Here is a 23,086-nt window from a genome sequence, read left to right on the forward strand (position 1 = left end):
TGTATAATAACTACATTTATTTCAACCCTTCATTAAATGTTCTTTAAAATGCTCTTCTCCATTGTTAACTGACTGGTGACACGGTGCGCAATGACTGATTTTCCCTGTCCACTTCCTGTGTTCCCTTATTCCCTATGCCGTTCTCAGTGGTCTTTGAACTGAACATGTCGGCTCCCTTCGGAATGGAATCTCACTTAAATTGAAGTCCACTTTGCAGTCCACTTACGGTCGAATGGAACACACCAATGACTGTAAATAAACATCCAGAAACCATGCGAAACAAACTAGCATTAGATTTAGCTGGGTCTTCTGCAGGGTAATGATAGATTTAACAGACTTACTGATAAAACATGCTGCTTTGAAGTGTTTTTAATCTTAATTAAAAATTAAAAGCAAGTTTGTACCTTGCAGAGAACATTATGAGGTGCATAAAAACTGTATATGCAATTGGTATAAATAGGCATGTTTGGAGCTGCAGTACTCGTGTGGAGAGTTGACTGCAGGGTCAGAGAATGGGATATGCTTTAGCAGCTAATGCTGAATTGTATTACCACTGCTTGCTCAAGCCATGTGTACTTCCTACTCATTTGGCTCAAGAGGATCTGCCTCTCATACTGCAGGCCAAACACACACACACACACACACACACACACACACACACACACACACGCACACATACTGTACACACACACACACACACAATGTTGTCTCTGAACAGCATATTCTTCACAGCAGCCTTTCAAGAGCGGCCAACACTTGGCTCAAATGTAGAAATCTTTGCTTCCAAAATACTGTGGTAAATAATGCATTATAAAATGGATGGTTCTAGAAGCATTCACAAGCACTGTGCACACAATTAAAACAACTGTGATGTCAAACATATGTTCACCAGCTTACATGACAGCATACAAGTGCTGAATCTTTTTTCAATTCTGTGTCTAATAAAATAATGTTGAAATGAACATTTGTTTCTTTAATATTGTACTGAACCTCTAACCATGCTGTATTGTTATACAGTCACACATTTGCATGCATATACAAGTATAATAATGTAATTTTGCTCCTCTGGTTTTGATTGCTTCACACAGCTTGTTTTGATACAGACTGACTGTTTTCAGCTAACTGGCCAGTTTTATTTCTTTTAGTTACAGCGCTAATGACAACATGAGTATCATGCATCAGAACAGTTTAACGAGGAGACTAGATGTTATTTAAGAAATCAATCTCACAAAATAACAAAAGAAAATGCTTAGTCTAAAATCATATACAGTACATACAGCACTGTAAACACACACACACACACACATACAGAGAAATTTAAGCTTTATTAGGATCACGAAGATTAATTTATTAATTTATTTATTTGCATTATTTTCTTGAAAATGTATATTCTAAAACTATAATAAAAATGTATTTATAAATTATAAAATTATATATAATAAAATAAAAAAAATATTTGTTTTTCACTTTTGTTACTGGAAATAAAAATGCCAAAAATAATAAAAAAGAAACACATTTTTTATTTGTTACAAATATTATTGAAATAATTAAATTTAATAAAATGTATAATTAATACATCAAATACAATTTTGAAATATTAATAACATGTTAAAATGAATTAATAAAATTTAATAAAAGTTATTTAAATAGTTCTGTACATTTTAATTATGGATTAAATTAAACCTTTTAAAACTAAAATGATGTCAAGGCAAAACATTTTAGAACCTAAAAGCCCTAAAATAGCTATCAGCTTTTTATACATTTTATAACTTCTTATTTCTTTCTTTGAAAGAATAACCCAGACATATTCTGGACAGGTTTGTGAGATTCATCCTTAGTCCTAATTTAGCTACAGTATATACTAGAAAAAAGAACATTCAGAACTTGGCACATCTTGTGCTACTAACAAACAATTCGAACACAAGCTATGAAACATGTACCTAGAGGGGCTTCTGATCGAAAAATCAACACAATTAATCAGTGATGTCTAGGGTGAATTTCACAGCCTCTTTTCCCTCGTGGAGGCATGCCCGAAAGATAAATCAGGATCTGACATGGCCATGATGGGCCAGAGGAAAGAGATACTGCAGCGGCCCAAAATACCCTGCACAGTCACAATGCATCTGTATAAAACAGCTCTCCAATCCCCTCGGCCCCTCAGTGTTAAGACATGGCAGGCCTGTTACACTGCTAACAGAGTAAACTCCCTCCAGGTCAAGAAAACAAGCCCTGTTGGCCATGCACTGACCATCTGACCCAACACACAACGGCTTCTGTCCCTACAGTGGCCCTGCCACCTCTGATCTGGTTATAGGGACAGAGCCCGTGGTGTTGGGTCAAATGGTCAGCCACTGGCCTTCACCAAACACGGCAAATCTCGTGTTACTCTTCTGTGCCCATAGTGACCTCATTCCTTCAATACATCCACATCAAATCTGAAATGTTCTGACCCCTGAAGAGCGAGTCATCAGAGAAAAATGAGTTAGTTGCACAGTTTCTTACTCTGAAAGCATGAGGGAATAGTTTAAATTCTACAAAAAAACAAAACAAAAAAAAACTGTTCCTGTTCACTTGAAATATAGTACACAAGCCATACAGTATGGACTAGTTTTATGTCAAGTCAAGTCACCTTTATTTCTGTAGTACTTTATACAAAACAGATTGAGTTGAAGCAGCTTCACAGTAGAGCAGAATCAATGATGCAACTCAATTACACAGATTCTGCTGTAAAGCAGCTCTAAAAGACTGTAGTGTCATAATTTACTGTAACTCAAGTAAGTTCAGTGTTGGTTCAGTTCAGATAAATAACTAACCATGCTCTATGCTTTCATTGTACTGAAAGTGTTTGGGTTTGACAGTAAAGAATTAGCCATGAGGGTGAGTAAATGAATTTATGTTCATTTTCCGGTGATCTAGTCTTTTGAATCAGGCTCTGAAGAGCAAACTGTGTGAACATCAGAAACCTATGAGACACACCAGTCTTTGAAGCTTGCAAACAGCATTAAACATTCATGTTCAAAACATGTTAACATTTCATTCATATTCATTTTCTTATGCTCACCAAGGCTGCATTTATTTGAACTGTAAAAAAATGATAAAATCGTGAAATATTATTATTATTTAAAATAGATATTTTGTAGTTGAATTTGTTTTAAAATGTAATTTATTCCTGCGAGTCAAAGCTGAATTTTCAGCATCATTACTCCAGTCTTCAGTATCACACGTTCCTCCAGAAATCATTTTAATATGCTGATTTTTTAAAAGACTTTTACCGTTTATTTTACAAAAACATAAAATGATATTTTAAATATAAAGAGCAAAATAAAAACTTAACTGACCCCAAAGCTATGTACAATCAGAAGTAAATGCGAGTAAACAGGACACTCACACTTACTGCTATATACAAGTGCTGCCTTCAAATTAAACGTCAAAATGTAGAAATAAACAAGCGTTTAGAGAAGGAAAAATAGAGAAATAAGAGTATTTAATGATTGACTTTGTAGCCTAAGGCAGCATTTCTGTTAAGAGGAAATCTAGTGATTAACCCAGCGAGAGAGCGAGCGAGCGAGAGAGAGAGAGAGAGAGAGAGAGAGAGAGAATGGCTTCGTTCCAAAACCCTGTGAGCTTCCTTCTAAGACAGCATCTTAACCGAGATGGAACGTCATACAGTAAGTGAAACGTTATACATGACTAGCTATTCTAATTAGCATGAAAACACAGAATTATCTTCATTCTCTTTATCAATACTTGTGCAGTGTTTTGCGAAATTGCTTCACTATATTTAGAATGAACACTTAATTGTATGATCCACATCTTGGATTTTTTTTTTCCATCAAGGTTGTCTTAAGGTATTATAGAATTGTCTTTTCTGTGAAAGATATATGCTTGGCTGCCTTTGGTGATAGCTTAAAATGCAGCCTACGTAGGCAGCTCACTGGAACCAAGCTTTTGACAGAGAGAGTAATGAGATTGAGGGGAAAAAAGATAAAGGAAGATGATGAGGGATTTGCTGATGACATCATCACTCTGAAGAGCGTCAGGAGAGGCTGGTGAAACTTCATCTCTCCGTGTGATTTCATGTGAACGTCCCCGGGAGGGCATTCGTGATGCCGGTGACGGAAGTATAGATCAGATTACGAGTGAGATTTCTATTGTAGTCTGGAAAATTATTTGACTTCAATCAATTGTCGAGTTGAGGAGAACTCCTTGAAAATAAAATAGAGGAAGTAACAAAACATCTCAGCCTTTTGCCAAGTTTATTTTAAGCCTAATCACATTTCTCATTGCAACTCTTACTTCATTTTCATGTGACAACTCTCATGTGTTGATCAGCCTGAATAACATCAAATCCTCATTCTTATTAGTATTCATTACTGATGCGTGCCCAGTCAAGCGTTACTATTAACATACAGTAGCTCATAGTATCATCTAACTCATCTAGTAAAGAGATTCTGTTGCAATTTATGTCTTAAAAATAAACCTTTTCTTGTGTTAGGGTCAGACGGTCATTGTTGCAGTTCAAATTAAAACATATATTTATGTTGCATTTCCAACTAACAGTGACTAGTTACCTGGCAAGTGTTTTATATAGCCTTTTTTTCATATAATAATATTTAGATATTTATTAACATTCATCCTTTATAAATACAGTGAATAATATATACATAATTTTTTTATTAATAAATAATTTAAATTATATTGTAAAGGATAAATATAAATAAATAGATACATTTAAATAAGTTAAAAAATAAAACAAATGATAAATATAAAGATTTATAAAGTAAAAAACATTTATATCATAAATATGAATACTAAAAAAATGTTATATATGTATATATAATTTTTTTTTTAAATGTATTTGGGCTGAATAAGAACCTGTTCTCGATTCCTAAGCCTGCATGGATGTGTGCTGTACAAGAGAGAGTATCTGTCAGATAATGTCAGCTCTGATGAGGCCGGTCCCAGGACAGCATGTGGTCTCTAATGAGAACCGGGGATTTATACCTGCGGATCAGCAGGGAGCAACAGCCACTCGGGCAGAGGACAAAGTCAACCGAGCATCGCCTGGCACTCGTACCAGTCCACTCGTCATCCAAATAACAAGATTAAGTGAGCAATGCAGCAAAAGATTGATGAACAGAGAGAGGAGATTAACTAAAGACAGAGTTGAGGAAAGGTCACGAGAGAGAGGAAGCAGAAGACAGAGAAGAATTACTAACAGAGATCAAACAGTGATTTATCTGTCCTTAAATGTCACGCTTCAGAGCCAGAATAATCTGTAATTTGGATTTTAAAATTGAATTGTGAATGACTGAAATTTCAGTATAAAACAAAAATTTAATTAAATAATTATTTATGAAGCTCCAGTTTTAATTCCTACATGCAGTTACATTATCAGCTTTAAATAAAACATTAAATACTATATTTAAATAATACATTTGAAAAAAAATTAAAAGTATTTATTTCATGTTGAAAATATATTATATTATATATTAAGACTGTCTGTAATAATAATAATAATAAATAATAAAATGAAAATGACTTTTTATTTTTCATATACATTTTAAAAAACTATATTTAAAATGCATATATTACCAAGATTTTTCAACCTGCTTTTTAAGAATCTACTTGGCTAAAAAATCTAAGAGGGGAAGAGGCTTAGTATGTCTGTGCAGCCAAAAACAGCTTAACCGTCAAAATTCACGGGATGGGAAATTATACCATGGCTTGGCTTGGCTTATTAATATGAATGAGGTTCAGTGCAGTCCAGGAAGGTTTCTAAGCACTGCCAGCTAATTATAATTATGTCAGCTCTACGGTCAGAGTCACATGATGATCTTACCGTGACTGTTACAGCGTGAAGTCTCCACGAGCCTGTTGTCCTGGTCGTAGCACACCATGGCCTGGTATCGGTAGCCCTGTCCGCACTCTTTAACGTCTCCCTGGACCCTCATGCCCACGGCGCTCTCCACGCGGCCCTCGGGCAGGATGCAGTCAGACCAGTTTCCCACCGGCTGGGCGTTGTACTTGTCACAGGGGCAGTACTGGGTCTCGCTCAGCGGGTACATCTGGCCGTTCTTACACTTATCCTTCTTCTTACTTCTTCCTGTAATCAGAGGAAGTAAGCTTTGATTATGGCACTAATTAAACTTACTAATGAATGAGTCATTACTCTAAACCTCACGCCTGCGTCAGACTCGCCGTGTCTTGCAGATGCACGACTGGCTGGACTAATACTTACATAAAAATATAATAATATTACCATCATTTTTGGATATGATACGAGGCAATAACATGCTGTGCTGCTTCAGGCAGACCAATGCAAATACCTCACTCCATTCTGGGATGGAACCAGCAACCTTCTGAGTTCAGACCACAGTCTAAATGATGTATATGTCCTAATTACCCACGAGAGCTCTCCTCCGTGAACGGACCCCTACGCAGTCTGAGGTGCAAGGAGAGAACTTGGACCAGTTGGAGAGCTGGCAGTCGTCTCGGCATAGTAACGTGCAGGGCTGGCTCGTAACCGGCATGCTGCTGGCAAACTTCAGACACTGAACCACATCAGCCACCGTACCATCCAGCTGCCTACACGAGATAGCTGCAGATCACACACACAAACACAGCGCTGAGACTCCTGCTGATTACAGAGAGGATGTGCCACAGCACCAGACATCAGAGAAAAGGTGCAGGTGAACAGAAGATGCTTATTTATAGAAATGACGAGCGAGAGAGAGAGAGAGAGAGAGAGAGAGAGAGAATCATGCTGTTCCCTTTGATCAGAAACCTGTTTAAATCCTGCATTACATTTTTGTCGTTTTTATATAATCCATTTTTTTCAGATGTTGATGACAATAATAAAAATAATAAAAACATGTAATTCCAATAAAACAATATCTGGCCATATCTTAAATATTAGATGGCAAAACATAACTTTAAACCACACACACACACACACACACACGCACACACACACACATATAGAATATAAAATGCTATATATATGCATTAAAATTCTTTAAAAGAATGTGTGCTGCTAGACATATTTGTGTGTGTGTGTGTGTGTGTGTGTGTGTGTGTGTGAGAGAATTACAATGATTAAAAAAAAATATATTTTTAATTTGTAAATACTTTATGTAATTATGCTTATTAATGTCCAATAAGACAATATCTAAAATATTACATAGGTGTAAAAATTACGATTTAATTTTATACATTTTAATTACTATTTAAAATTATGTCAAATATCTAAAATTATTTAACACATTATGTAAACATATGTAAAATTAAAATATACAACAAAATAAAAACACATTATTGCTTAAGTGTGTAATTATACTTACTTATATACTTATAATAAAACAAAATATATCCATATCTTAAATATTATATACCAAAACATTACTAACAACTATTTATATTCGCTGTAGAATTTATAATATATAGTAAAGATTATATATATATATATATATATATATATATATATATATATATATATATATATATATATATATATATATATATATATATATATTACAATTATTTAAAACTCCTTTTTTTAAATTGACTTTTAAAAATGATCAAATGTACAATTATTTGACACATTATGTACATTTATGTAAAATAAAAAATAAAACAATATACAAAAAAATAAATACCACTATAGAGTTCAATACAGTGATGACGCCAACACAACAAGCTCTTCTGTACTGTCGACAGAGATTTGAAGGATTGCTTCTGCTCCTGACATGCACTGAAGGGCAAATGTAATAGTGTGATGGAAACCATTGTCAGACCAATATCTATACCAGGAGAATACATAATAAAGTCTTCCACTGCCTCACCAGTGACAGGAATGTCTAAAAGAACACCTAAAACAACTGTGGATAAAACAATTATGAAAACACTTCACTGACTTCAACTGGAAAAGTTAAAATAATAATAGATTTTTGAAAGTGACAGGCTCTGAGGAATAACGCAGAATGCAAATGAGAGCAAGCAATTCACACATTCAAGAGGAGATTAGATTTTAGATCAGATATTTTACCACATTTATGACTATTCCATAAGGTTTCACAGATACAGAAACAGTATTTGGACACTGGGAAATCACTAAGAATAACTTATGCACACCCGAGCTGCTTTAGTATCCGATTAAAGGAATTATGCAAATCTGCACAAATTTTGTTTTGAATGCTTTTTGCACGCAGTAATTCTCCATTGAGGGTGGTTAGTGAATAAGACTCAGGTTGTCATGCATGAATACTGTGTGTTTATTGAATATGAGTGTGTAAGAAGGTGAAAGGAGAATCATGATGTACATGACAGTCGACGTACCTCTAGTTTGGACTCCAGCTCCACAGTTCTCCTGAGCTCCTTTACTGTATCTGCGGATGCTCCATGGGACCAGCTGACATTTACGCCACTTGTGCATCTTCCACCTGCAATTTCAAAGTGATATCATTTTAATTATCGGTAGAGGCTGATCAGTTAGTGCACTGGAAATCCTAATTAGCTGCCTTAACTTAAAAAAAAATATCAGGAAACCCACTGTCTTGGAAAATTAACTCATTTGAAGTAAGCTGCCCACAATCAGATGTTTTTTTTTTTTAAACTTAAATTCACTATTTCATCAGGATTAACCATTTATCTACAAGAGAAAAAAAAAAATACAGGTTTTGAACGAAGTATTTGAGCATATTTTCCTGTAAGTGTACATATGTTTATTTACTTGAGAAGGTCAGTTTTACCAAAAAAAAAAACTATACTGAATGTCAATAAATGTGAAATCCAGCACTGATGAGTGAAGGTGTACCTGTATCCCGGACAGACAGATGGAGTCGCACAGTCTTTCTCTTCATAGAGGACATCTGGACACTCCTGACCTCCATTAGCTGACATCTGGATGATCATTCGATAGCGAAACTGTTTATTCTTCTGCCCAGTTGCACCTGTCATTTCAAATACCCAGTTCATGTCATGATGTATTATACTGCATCGTATAGTGCATAATACTTAATTTCTGCTGGTGCAGTCAGGGTTTTTATGGTTAAATACTTTGGATGGATGGATGGACAGATAAACAAATGTGGTGTACCCGTTTCACAGGATGCGGGACACTCTGTCCATTCACTGAAGGGTGTGACGATACAGTCTCTCTTGCAGGGCAGCAGACAGGGTCGTACAGACTCTGGCCGAGGGGCTTCAGGACATCTAAAACACCAGATACACTGAAAGATCACCGGGACACTCAACGCAAGAAAGTGTGATGGATGTTTGTTTTGATCACAGGAAGCAGGTGGATAAAGAAAGCCCTGTGTTGCTCTTCCAATGGATGTTTTCTAGAATTGTATTTTTCCTCTGAGTAGCACAGATAGTTTTAGTCAAAGTTTTCACACCATTTCACTGCTCTTCCTCTCTGACCTTCAAATAAAACAGGCCATTACCGCTGCGCTTGGGCCTGTCTGTAAGACTTAACTGATAGAGAAACACTATCCTCACATGAAATGAGTATGAGGGTTGTGTTGCACACATCCAGTATAGTTTTTAACTGCGCCATCATTCAATAACAGCTTTTTCTGTAAAGCATTACATTCAGTGGTTAACAAAATAAATGAATCTGTCAATCTGTCCACTTCAGTGCATCAAATCAACTCTCTGTTTTAGTGTCCATGTGGCATTTATTCATGTTTTAAAGTCTAAGACCTTTCCAAGACCAAGTAAATTGGAATTAAACAGATAAAAAGTAAATGTCTTGTATTAGCAACACTAAATGTTGCTAAAATACATCTCCTTCACAAATTTCACAAATGCTCCTGATCCCTACATATACACACACACACATATATATATATATATATATATATATATATATATATATATATATATATATATATATATATATATATATATATATATATAAATTATTTATTTACTGTTCTTTTTGATGACCCTGCAAAAAACTGATGGTCTTCCTCATTATTTTTGACCTGTCTTGTGTTATTCAGTTATAAAATATTAATGTTAATGGTGTTCATTTTTTGTGAACTTTCCCTTTAAGTCATTAAAGCTATAATGCCCAGCCCAACTGCACAATGCATTACATCAGAATCCTTGCAGGACATGGCTCAGCAGCATCTGTATCATAACAATGCTTCTTTTTTTCCAGTTGTATTTTCCCTGCTCCACGGTTGCATCATGAACCGGCCGGACGAGGCAGATAAGGCCTCACATCCTGTTACAGTAGTCGGTCACTGGGTAATACTCTTGTTTTATCACTGCTACAGCTCCTCAATATAAGATCAGGGGTGGGTTTAATCCACTCTGTATTTTAAGCACCGCTCCAACTCAGTTGAATTCCCCTGGATAAAGATAAAGAGGGATGCAGCAGTCCAGCAGAAGGCAGATCTTTGATCAAATCCTCTGGGCTCCGGCACGATGGGATGCAAGTCACCGTGTGCTCCATGTTTCATGAGGGTTGAAAATCTGCTACAATATAATAAAGCAACAGATACGTAGGGCTGATTCATTCATAATACCAATAACAGAAGCAGTAAATCCTTCCAGAGAAACAAATCCGGTTTGTGTGCGCAGGGCTCTCCTGGAGATTGGGTAAATTTCTGACAGCGCATTAGCAACATTTCAAGACAGGTACTGGCTCAACTATTTAATGCCTAACCTGCTACAACTGGTTGAGAGTGCAAAACACTGCAATATCACATAAGGAAATGACTAATAAAAAAATTAATAATAATAATTATTGTCATGAACAGAAAGGATTAAAAAGGAATAATGCTTGGTAATGTTCCAACAGCGTCATTAAATCATACATTTAACCATGAGGAAGAACAAATGAATCGTTCCCTTGCCCTCTCTAAGTAGTCATTATTTTTCAATTAGGATTAGCTGTCATAACTAGCAGTGTGAATTTAGGGATCACGTTTCTTACAGGTTTTACTGAAGTAGCTCATTAGAGTTTCTGGAAATGCTATTGTAATGCTCTTTGCGCATTGTTAAATCACTCCTAATAGGATATTACTTTAAAGTACAACTTTTTTTTGACCTGATAAGCAGTGTGGACAGAATAAAACATCCATTGGAAACAAGTCATGCAAGAACAGCTCCTGTCTGCTTAAATGGAGAAAGATAAAATATTCAAACCTGGTGCCACATGTCAAATCAGTAGTAATATTTGACAATGAAGGTATAGCATTTATCATATTCAGCTCAAATATTTTTCAAGAGCAAGCAGTTAATACTTAATACTGTTCATTAGTGTTATTTTAGTATAATTTTATATTATTATTATACATAAATATAACTATTAAAATTCTGAGCTAGGTTTTATATTTATAATTTCTGTTTTAATTTAAGGTCATTTTTATGTGCTTGTTTTTTCAAATATAATGTTTTTTATTTATTTCCGTTTTAGTTCAGCATGCAGTACATTTATTTTTTTCAGTTAGCCAAGGCAGCATTCATCATTTTTGTTTTTCATCTATTTTTCATATTTAATTCTACTTCCCCTTTCTACTGAAGAATAGGTTTTAGTTTTAGATGACAATAAAAACAAATGAAATGCAATTTTATAAAAATGCAACATCTCATCTTGCTGCCGAGAGTCTGTCTGTCGAATAGTGTGTGAGAACCTTGCATGAGTAATTATTGAGTGCTATTGCATCTTCTCCTTCTTGTACGTGTCTCTGTTGTGACAGAGTGGCAGTGCACATGCCCTTGACATTTGTTTCATGCTCTTTATTCACTATATTGTCTGTAAAAGCATCCTTAAAAACAACTAGCTTCTCAAAGCTGTCAGAGCTAGAGATAAAACATGAAGGGCAGCAGCAGTTGTCTGGTACTGTGAGGCACATCCAGGCTCTGGCTGTCTGTGTGATTGTGAGTTTCCTCTCAGTCTGATTCTGTGAGTGACACAAAGTGGCTCAGGGCAGGAAAACCTGCGTAAGACACAGACCCTGGCAAACACAAGATTTATGATTTACTGTGAGCAGGCCTAGATCAGATATTCAAGATGAAATGCATGTCTGAGAGAGGATGTGAATTTTGATTTTGTTTTGGGTCACATCAAATGCCTCTGAAGCCACATAAACAATACAACATTTTGGGAGTGATGACTGCTTATAAATGAAGTCTAAATTCACCACTTTAGTTTTCTATACACATCTCTGATCTTACGGTTCATGCATCACACACTATTCCATAGAGTAGACATGATTGTCATTGTATTCATTCATCAAAATGTAGCAACTCCACGGAATCAGAATCTCTAGAGTTACGACCCCGTGTTCAACCACATGATAACATTCTGGTATCCAGTATAATGCAGATTTTTCACAATCCAATCAACTTCCAAAATACTTCACAAAAGCTTGTGTCCGCTCCAGGATCAAAAAAATTAAATAGATAATTGCTTTTAAACAACTATTATTTCAAATTTCCCCCTCATGAGTTCATGTCTCACAATTCTGACTTTATTCTTGACATATTTTGCAGAATTAAATTCTCAGATTTTGGATTTTTTATAAAAGTCAGAAATGCAAGATATTAATGCAGAATTTAAATTTAAACTCACAATTACAGGAACAAAGAAAATTATGTTTTTATTTCATGGTGGTAGCTAAAAAATCTGATTGCGAGATATACATTCAGAATTTTTAGATATAAAAATTGAACTTCTAAAATAAAAATTCTGAGAAAAAATGTGTGATATAAAGGCAGAATTGTAAGATATAAACTTGCAGTTGCTATATAAAAATGTCAGAATTGTTAAATAAAAACTATTAATTACCTTTTTTATTTTTCATTTTGTGGTCGAAAAAAAAAGAATTGTGATATGTAAACTCAGAATCCTGAGGGGGGAAAATGTCAAGAATTTAAAGAATTCTAAGTTTATATCTTGCAACTAGATTTATGAATTATTATTATTATTATTATTATTATTATTATTATTATTATTATAGAATTACATATTTAAATCTTGCAATTTTTAAAGAGTTTATAACTCAAAATGTTCAGAAAAAAATTAAAATTGCAAAATACAAAGTTGCAGAAAAGGAAAAGGGCTTTCATACAATACAGAAGTAGGACAGAGTTTTATATATATATATATATATATATATATATATATATATATATATATATATATATATATATATATATATATATATATATATATATATATATATATATATATATATATACAGCATTTTGAACATTAAAAAATGACTGGAATGTTTGAAAATTATTTCTTTATTTTGTAATCCTAAAATATGACCATTAATCTAACTGCACTTTCGCAACCTACGCCGTCTAGACTAAAACACAACTGTCTGCTCCTTGAAATGGTAAAAAGCGAGTGGAAAATCCAATATGATAGCGAAGCCTCAATTTGTCTGTGCCAAAAAAAAAAAAAAAAACATATGCTGTTGTTTCCACAAAGGATTGTCAGGAGGACAACGTCTAAGTGGATCAATGATGTATTTTTAGGGGGTTTGTTTGCGCTAAGACTCAGGAGGTCCCTCATCTAGTGGTGATTAAAATACATTAACGAATCAAACCCTCTTAATTACCACTATTACCATCAATAGTAAATTAGGCAGTCTAAAAATGACTGTGCTAATTAGCCTTTTTGTGACTCCATCTTTATTGGGCTTTCAGCAGCTTGCCTGCAGTGGAATGATAGAGTTTGTGAGCATGCAGACATCTGTAGAGCAATTACAATCTGCCACACAACACAAGCAATCCATCTTCTTCTGAACAATTCTCCATCACCACTAATCGAGACACTTGAGTTGAGGTACGATTCATGCCATATGTAATAACATCATCATAACACATGGTAATATTGTGACATGACATGGCAAAACAGTAAGATTACATTCATGTCATTAATTCTGCCGCAAACTACAAAAGTACAAATTATATTTTGTATAAGGATGAATAAAGACTATTTTAGGACCAATTTGTAAAAAATTTTTGCAATGTGACAAATAAGCATCCCATTGTCGTAATGCAATAAATAAATAAATAAATAAAAACCTGCATTTTCATTACTGTAATGCAGAAAAAATGCAGTACAGTTATATGGTACTGAATATTATTGTATTGCACTGCCTTTAATTAAAAATTATTAAAATGCATTAGATTGATCAAAATAAATTAGATTAAAAAAACAAAACAATTAAAACCTAAAAAGTTAAATAAATAATACAGTAAATTGTTAAACCATTTACAGCACAAAACGTGTGGGTTTAAAACGGGTTTCAAATTCATTAAGCACCATTTGCATTATTATTTTTACTGTACATGCATTTGATGCATCTGAAGTTTGAGCTGATTCAAATTTATTTATAACTATGAAGTTATTTAAGCTAAATTGTTAAACCCCAGAGTTCCACAGGGGGTCTTGGCCAACATCCACAAAGTACAATTTATAATGTAATAACATCATCTGGTGTAAGTGTACAGTATTTGATCGCACATGTATAGTAGTTTACTGTACAGTAAGTACAGTATAGCAAGTATGCTATATATATATATATGCATACTTTTTACATGTAGACTTTATTTTATATATATAATTTAACATTTTATTTCTTATGTAGTTTTGACAATCTAAAGGAGACAAAATAGGTGCTCTGCCATATTATGGAGCTTCAAGCATGAGCACATCTATATTTATGACTGCCCAAGTTAACATATCAACAGCTGTTCAGTGATCTGAAACTTGGAATTTCAATTAACAACAACTGCAAAAAGGAAGTTGTTGAAGGATGGTGCAATGCCAATTATATTGGACTAAACAGCAAATCCACACCCGGTAAGATCATTACTAATTTACACGCAAATAGGCTGGCCAATCATATAGGAGGTCATTTACATACAATATTCATATACATACAGAATTCTTCAGAGAAGAGAAAACATTAATTTATTCTTGCATGTAGACTTACTTTTTGGGCGGAACCTGCCCAACGTTGACTTTTACGCAGATGACCTTCCGCGTTTGCACACCCATGGTGCAAGGGGATTTTTCTGTGCCGGAGGAGGAATTTAGGGTGGATGTTGTGGTGTCCTCCACACACTGTCCCCACGGGCCCGTTTGCCAGTGATACACAATGCAAGGATGCTCATTACAGTTCCGCACCTCCTGCAGGGCGCTGGTGTTCGGACAGCTGGAACCTCCTGCAAGAGTGTGAAGACATGCATTAGGTCTGACACGTGTCTACACTAGAGCGTCCTGCGTCCTGTCACGTCACCACAGCTTGAGGTTCTCCACACTGGAAGTGTTTAAGACGTCAACTCAGGAGAAGACTTCAGCTACAGTAAAATCAAAGTAAAGTCCAAGAAAAAAAATTATAAATAACTAAATACACTATGCATCGGAAAGCTTTTTTTTTTATTTCATTCATGTTGTATAAGAAGTCACCAAGGTTGCATTTACTTGATAAAAAATTATTACTATTTTATTATTTGGTAATTATTATTACTATTTAAAATAACCATTCTCTATAATTGAAAATGTCATTTATTTCTGTGGTCCAAAGCTTATTTTCCAGCATCATTCCTCCAGTCTTCAGTGTCACATGATCCTTCAGAAATCATTCTGATATGACTATTATTATTAAGGGTAGAAAATGTTATGCTGCTTAATATTATTTTGGAACGTGCAATATGTTTTTCAGGAAAATTTGATGAATAAAATGTTCAAAAGTACAACTGAAAACTTCAAAATGTACTGAAATTAAAAATGATTTTCCATAAGCCGTTAAATGCATACGGAAACGTCTCTTCCTCCATGTTTTTTTTTTTCTTGCTCGTATTCTTTGTTCAAGGCAGGTCAAGTGCTCATTTTCTCAAATCTCAAACTAATGCTGTTATCTCCAGTCGCTTAAACTTGTTCTAATATTGATTAAGATGAAACACTTCACATAATTGCCGCCTCCTAATTCCTCACAAGTGGCAGGTAGTCGATGCAGGCGGCGGAGAGTAGCGCATGTGTCTAAATAACTGCTGACATTTACAGGTTTACAGATGCCACAGCAGCCCAGTGGGCCTGTGAATCAAAGCGCTCTCATTCTCAGAGGAGAGCAAGAGCTTGATGAGAGGAAATGAGTGAATACGTCTGCCTGCTTTAACTTTATAACACACACACTATTATAGTTATTGGATCTGACTGTCAGATCCATTGAACAGCTGATTATTGTGTTTATGCTGGGCATATGAGGATAATAATAGGGCTTTTTGCACTTTGTTAAACTTTGACAGTTGAATTTTCATGGTACAAAAAATCTTACAAATACACACAATGATTCTAGAGATGAGCTCCACTGTCACTTCTCATTTTCATCAGAACCAAACATGAACATTTTTGGGAAAATGTTTTTTTTTTTCAATGATGGTAAAGGCAAATACATCAAATAAATAAAAAGACAAATGAATTTGAAAGCACATTTTTTTCTTATAAAAATGTTCAGAAAATTTTTAATTACTTAAAAATTATTTATTACTTAAAAAACTTACTTAAAAACTTTAATTAAATAAAATTGAGTCAGTAAAACTAAACAGCTTTAAAGCTGTTGTAATAATCTATATTTTAAAACTAGAATGCATGTTTTTTTTTCTGTAAAAGAAGAAAATAATTTCTGGAAACAAAGGAACTCCATTAAATGAAGAATCATCCATATACAGCATGGAAACAATACAGTTTAACAACAGACAACCAATCATAAACCACCGCATTGCTTATTTCATTAAATATTCATGCACTTTGCATAGCTGCAGTGAGTAAAACTGTTCAGCATCTGAAGTAAACTCCTAAATCAATGTTATTAAAGTCATAAATATGCAAATAAGAAAGCAAGCCAGGGTTTACAAATGAACAGTGGGAAACCTCATTGACTACTATCATAAATTACTAACCTAGGGTAAAGTAAAACACTGAAAAACTAAAAAGAATGAACAAACTGAATTGTGAAAAGCCCAAATGAGTATTTGTGGTCTTCCCACAAGAACATGTTTGTGTCTCTATGAAGCAAAACTGCAGTGTTATGAACGCCTCCACAGAATCTTGATGTTCTGCAATAAAAGAAAGCACGTTCACTGATGAACGTTTCTAATGAATTGATTTCATGAAATGACAGCTCATGATTAGGTTTAAGCCAGAAACATACAAAACACAAAGTATGCAAACATATTTGGGGATGCAGGCACATAATATGCATTACTGTGCTACTTCAGAACAGAAATAAATTGCTATTTAGGTTTTGAATAATGGCCACAAAAAAAGTGTCAAAATACTCAAAAATGTGATGCCTTATTAATTTGAGTTTGTATAGGTGGGAAATAGTATTAATATAATAATGTGTTATTAATATATAAGTATAATGCTGTACAAAGTATATCTAAAATGTCTGGAAGCCTGTCTAAAGGTCAATAAAAAATTAAATATAAATGTTGTCCATCTTACATCACTTATTTAAAATACTTGGTCCATTAAAATTGATATATAATTATTCAAGTAGCTAGATAAAAACATGTCAACTTCAACAAACTTAAGATCAATCTATTGCTCCACCATGACATTTTTTGACCTGAAAGACAAAACCAGCCACAGAAGAAAAGAGATTACATTAATGTGCGCAATAGTGACTCATGCTGCAACACTGAGAAAGCACTCTGCTCTCTGAATGCAACTGTTTGTGTTAGGTATGTACTGTATGTACAAGTAAGTTTCTGGCTTTTTGCAATGTGCAACAGCAGTTTCATAAGAGACCCAAAGGACTATAATTTGTTCTTGTTTACTGTATGAGTTTCTACATTCTGCTGACTTGTTCACAAAGGACTCTCAAGGACATGCATTATATATGCCTTCGACATCTTGCGTCAGACGTCAAGCAGATGTCTCGCACAAAAAGCATGGTGCATAAACTCATTGTCACATAGATCTATCTGCCTCCCAAAGGGAATCGCTCAACTCATCGCTCAAAAAGCCAGTAACAGGAAAACGGTGCTTAAAGCAACTCCATTAACACTTTCTAACCCTGTACATAATCAAACACAAGATATTTATTTAATCTACGTAAATCGAAACTGCAAGCAATAGATGAAAAGAAAACAACTGTACCATAGAGCTCAGGAAACTTTGGAACCCTCGTAAGACCTTGAGAAAAAACAAAAGTTATGAGCGTCTTCGCTTTTAACTTCAAAGAAACAGTGGTTAGAGAATAAATATTTCAGGATCTACTTGAGTAGTACCGAGTAAATGTTTTAACATTTACACACTTTTGAGTAATGATAAAAGAATCTAGAGTAAGAAAAGACAGGACTTAGCGGCTACTTCAAACCATCCAAACAAATCTAAGAGGACTTCAACAGGAAAACTACTCTACGGGCCATAAAAACATGAGATGTTTAGACGTGTCACCCTCCATAACTGTAATCCACGCCACTACCATTGACGTCACTGTGGAGAAAGCACAGCAATCACTGAATATAGACTTCTCTGAAGAGAATATGACACATAAACGATTTTGAAAACAGATCCTCACATTTCTAAGGGCTCAAAATTATCAACATGATCAAAAAGAAAAAAAAATGCACCAAATTGCATTCATTTTTTATTTTATATTCTATGACCTATAAAAGCCTGATGCATCAAATATGATGCTCATAAACACATATGCACACATGAGGATGAGTAAAGGAAGATATGTTTTTATTCAGATCCTTATTTTTAAACCCATCCCTTCAATTCTGGCATGTAAGACGCACTTTATGGATAATAATCACGTTTGCTGAATTTTATTCTGAATTAAATCTGATTACAGAAGTAAAGTAGTCTGTGAACCGCGTTTCAGTCTGTCATGAACACTCAGTAGCTCACTCATGTAAACTGACACTTCTCGCCTCGCTGAAACAGACAAGAGTCTCGGAACACTGGCTGTCAGTGATGTCACAGCACCGGAGTCATCCATCAGAACCTCAGACGGTTTTAGGTTGAGAAATTCCTCCCTTGTGGAACCAGCGTCTTTCCTTGACAGTTTCCTATCAGCTTTTTCAGGCTAATCTTATGCACTACAGACCATGGAAAATTGCAAGGTTTTTGCATGTCAGCTTGTTACAGTGTCCCCAAAAACGAATTGTATAAAATGTATGAAGGTCATTGTATTAGATAAAAAATATCACAGCAAATGGCATTCACAGATCAATGATGCTAGATCTTTACTCAGAAATAATATATACACTGCTGATCGAAAGTTTTCAATTTGTATTTATTTTTAAGTGAATTCTCTTATGCTCAATAATGCTGCATTTGTTGTATTGAAAATACAAGGGGGAAAAAAACGTAAAATTTTGGAATATTATTGCGATTTAAAATCTATTTTGTTCTGTTTTAAAATATAATTTAATTTTATGGAATAAATTAAGAAGCTGAATCTTCAGCCTCCAGTGTCAAAAGATCCTTCAGAAATCATTCTAATATCCTGATTTATTATAGATGTTGGAAATATTTATGCTGTTTAATATTATTTGCTAAATTTTTCAGGATTCTTGGATTTATTTATTTAATTTTTTCATTCACAATTTCTATTTTGAATATTGCTGTTCTTTTTAACTTTTTATTCATCAAAGAATCATGAAAGAGATTCCAAAAAATATTGTTCAGCACTGTTCCACTGTTTCCAACACTGACAATAAATCAGCTTATTAGAAGGATTTCTGAAAGATCATGTGACACTGAAGACTGGAGTAATAATGCTTTTATCACAGGAATAAATATTTTAAACTATATTGAAATAGAAAATTTTTAATTGAAATATTATTTTAAAATATTTTTTTTCTGTATTTTTCTTTATTATTTAAACAAATGCAGCCTTGATGAGCATAAGATAATTATAAAAAAAAAAAAATTAAAAATAATACATACAGTATTTGGTAACACATAATCACTATTAACGAAGCGTTTTTCATCAATTAACTCCTAATTACTGCTTATTGATAATAAATAAGGTAGTTATTTGTAGTAGTTATGTTTGAATAATGTTAAGGTATGAAGCAAGGGTTAAGGGATACAGAATACGGTCATGCAGAATAAGGCATTAATGTGTGCTTTATAAGTACTAATAATCAGCCAATATGCTAGTAATAAGCAAATAGTTAATAGTGAATAGTGTTTCCTTATCTAAAGTGTTACCCATATATATATATATATATATATATATATATATATATATATATATATATATATATATATATATATATATATATATATATATATATATATATATATAGGAATTTATTTTTACCTAAAATGTGTATCCATTCTTACGGTTTAGTATTGTGTGATTTTAGAAATGTGTTTAGCTATCTGAGTTTAATCTTTTGTACCTTCTCCTGCATTGTAAGCCAGTATGGCTCGGGTTCTCATCTGCTTGCCCTCGGCGGTTTTGCTGGAGCAGGTCTGAGAGCAGGTGGACCATTCGGTCCAGAGACTGAGAGCGCAGTCTTTAGGGCAGGGAACCACACAGGGCACAGATGAAGGATAGACCTCATCCACACACATCTCCTTCTCCACCTCTGTACCTGAAGCACAAAACATGTGTGGGTTTAAAACATGTTTCAAATTCATTAAGCACCATTTGCATGATTATTTTTACTGTACATTTTACTGTACATTTTTGATGCATCTGAAGCTTGAGCTGATTAAAATATTTATAACTATGAAGTTATTTAAGCTCAATTGTTAAACCGTACAGTTCCACAGGGGGTCTTGGCCAACATCCACATAAAGTACAATTTATAATGTAATATTATCTGGTGTAAGTGTATTTGATCACACATGCATAGTAGTTTACTGTATATACTGTACAGCAGGCAGAAGACGTAACATGTCAAGCACATCATTCATGTTTCAATATATTCAAATTTTAAAATCTATCAAGCATTTTAAAAAAAATAAAGAATTAGATTTTTTTTTTTGCATGCAGTAATTGCATAACAGTTATGTACATTTTTCTCCCATAGTTATTGCAACAAAACTGTAATGCAATAAAATCTCTTTAATGCAAAAAAAGAATCACTTAACTCTTATTTATTCATACACCAATTTAGAATTTATTGCAGTGCTTTTGATTTTTGATTATTACAAATATTATCACAATTATAAATATTAAATTAAATTGATATTAAATATATAAAATAGTAACATTTTAAATATTAAATCAAGCATTTTAAAACATAAGATTAAAGTTAACATTAAGTTAATATAAAATATACTAAATATTAAATATATTAAAAAAGTATTACTTTATAAGTGCATAAAATATTCTCAAAAATAGAGTAAAGGGAGCTACAAAACACATCCTGATGAATAATGGTAATGAAAATTAGGGCGGAAAATGTTATTAACTGTCATAAAAAATAAATGCCACAATGCAAATTATGTTAATGGCCTTAAAATGAGGCAAAAATTTCTTTATGCAAAATATGATTCACCCAGACAAGCTTTTAATGCATTTCAAGCCACTCTGGTTTCCTATTTTGAAACAGTGCCATCCTAAAAACAGTAGAAAGCAAATCATACAGATGGTTCTGAAGGACAGGCAAAAACAAAACATGCAATTGTTGTCAGCGTGTCTGTGTTTGGCAGCATTCATTACCACGCACAGCTCCTCTCAATGGTTTTATATCTTTTACTTTGAGCCAAATCTGATGAGTATAAGCTTGGTTTTGGCTTTAGCTCAGTGGCACGCTGCTGAAAAAGAAAAAGTAAAAGCTCTCTGCTTGAGTACTGAGCCACTAACACCCAATAAATATTTCCATCAAAAGCAGGGACAAGTTTTCCTTCTAGCAAACAGCGACACAATATTTGCATCGATCTATGTCAGAACTGTGGCCATTTGTGAAGCAAAACTGTACGTGTCACTCGCCGAGACAGTCGGAGTGAAGCAGATGCCAAGTCTGGCTGTAAAAAAACAACTAGCAGTTCAATTTTAATCGTTGCGTGATGGAATCAATCTGCCACAGCGTGCGGCTACAGAGAGGCAGGTCATGGCGAGATGAGGGGCATCGATTGCTCACGCCACAGATGCTAGAGGACATTATTGCACATTATTATTATTTCATCTAGAATTATATAGATTCAGAATGACAGTGGTCACGTGACTTAGAGGGATTTCTTGAAAACGGCAGATGTTTCCTTGAGAAGGCCGCGATGGTTTATCTTTTTCAGAATATTTTGAGTTATGTCTATTGCTTTGGTATCAGCTACACTATTGCAGATAAACCTGTTCATAAACAAATATGGTCATATCAGTCATACAATTCGGGGCCAGAAAAAACTGAGAAGTGTTTCCTTTGGGATCTCATGCATTTTAAGATATGAAAACTGACCATCAAGCATTACTTTTCCCAAATGTATGACAGTTTTCCCAGATAAGTTGCACAAAAATAATGCAAGGAGCTGTCAACTTTAAGAACATGGAGTATTTAGCAGGTCTAACAAGGTGTTTTAGACTTGAGAAACAGGGGTGACAAGTTGTCAGACGTTTCAGAAGACTGTCAGAACGCTGTGACCCTGTGTCTGTCAAAACACTGCTCGGTTTGCTTTAGCATCCTGACACAGCAGCCAATGGTTGGGAGCTCATCTGTTTACTCAGCCAATGGCAGGCAGTGTGAAACCTGTTTGAAAACAATCACTATTTCATGTGAAGTCTCTGCTGTGGTGCAGAAATACATACTGTATGTCACCTTCAACTACTGTACATGCTGTCAGTAAGTAATGAGATGATGATTTAAGTTTCACCAAACTTACAAAGTAGCATTTCTTTTTCAATTTATTATTTTCAACAATATAACACTGATTTCTCTGTTTTTGATTTGGGCACGATAACCTGTGATTCAGCGTTCATTCCAGTGAGAAAGTGAGTCATCTACATCCGACTCCTACATTCGATTCAAACGATCCATGAAAAAGAACCACAACAATCAAATCTGACAGCACATTCATTCATGACATAATAAAATACCAAACCAAACACTAGACCTTTTCTCAGAACGAGTGACCTTT

At 34.2% G+C, this 23,086-nt stretch overlaps 1 protein-coding gene across 1 annotated transcript in view; it reads right to left on the reverse strand.

The window, feature by feature from the left end:
- LOC128030389 (thrombospondin type-1 domain-containing protein 7A) overlaps positions 1 to 23,086 on the reverse strand; it is a 99,153-nt gene that overhangs the window by 19,316 nt on the left and 56,751 nt on the right. Inside the window, exons 8-14 of the mRNA XM_052617958.1 lie at positions 20,407 to 20,601; positions 14,970 to 15,201; positions 9,098 to 9,213; positions 8,816 to 8,951; positions 8,338 to 8,441; positions 6,407 to 6,601; positions 5,843 to 6,106 (exon numbers count right to left, since the gene is read on the reverse strand). Coding sequence (XP_052473918.1) covers positions 5,843 to 6,106; positions 6,407 to 6,601; positions 8,338 to 8,441; positions 8,816 to 8,951; positions 9,098 to 9,213; positions 14,970 to 15,201; positions 20,407 to 20,601 — 1,242 coding nt within the window. The remainder of the gene's footprint in view (positions 1 to 5,842; positions 6,107 to 6,406; positions 6,602 to 8,337; positions 8,442 to 8,815; positions 8,952 to 9,097; positions 9,214 to 14,969; positions 15,202 to 20,406; positions 20,602 to 23,086) is intronic.

Source organism: Carassius gibelio, chromosome A16 (genome assembly GCF_023724105.1).
Source record: "Carassius gibelio isolate Cgi1373 ecotype wild population from Czech Republic chromosome A16, carGib1.2-hapl.c, whole genome shotgun sequence".
In the NCBI taxonomy this organism is placed as follows: Eukaryota; Metazoa; Chordata; class Actinopteri; order Cypriniformes; family Cyprinidae; genus Carassius; species Carassius gibelio.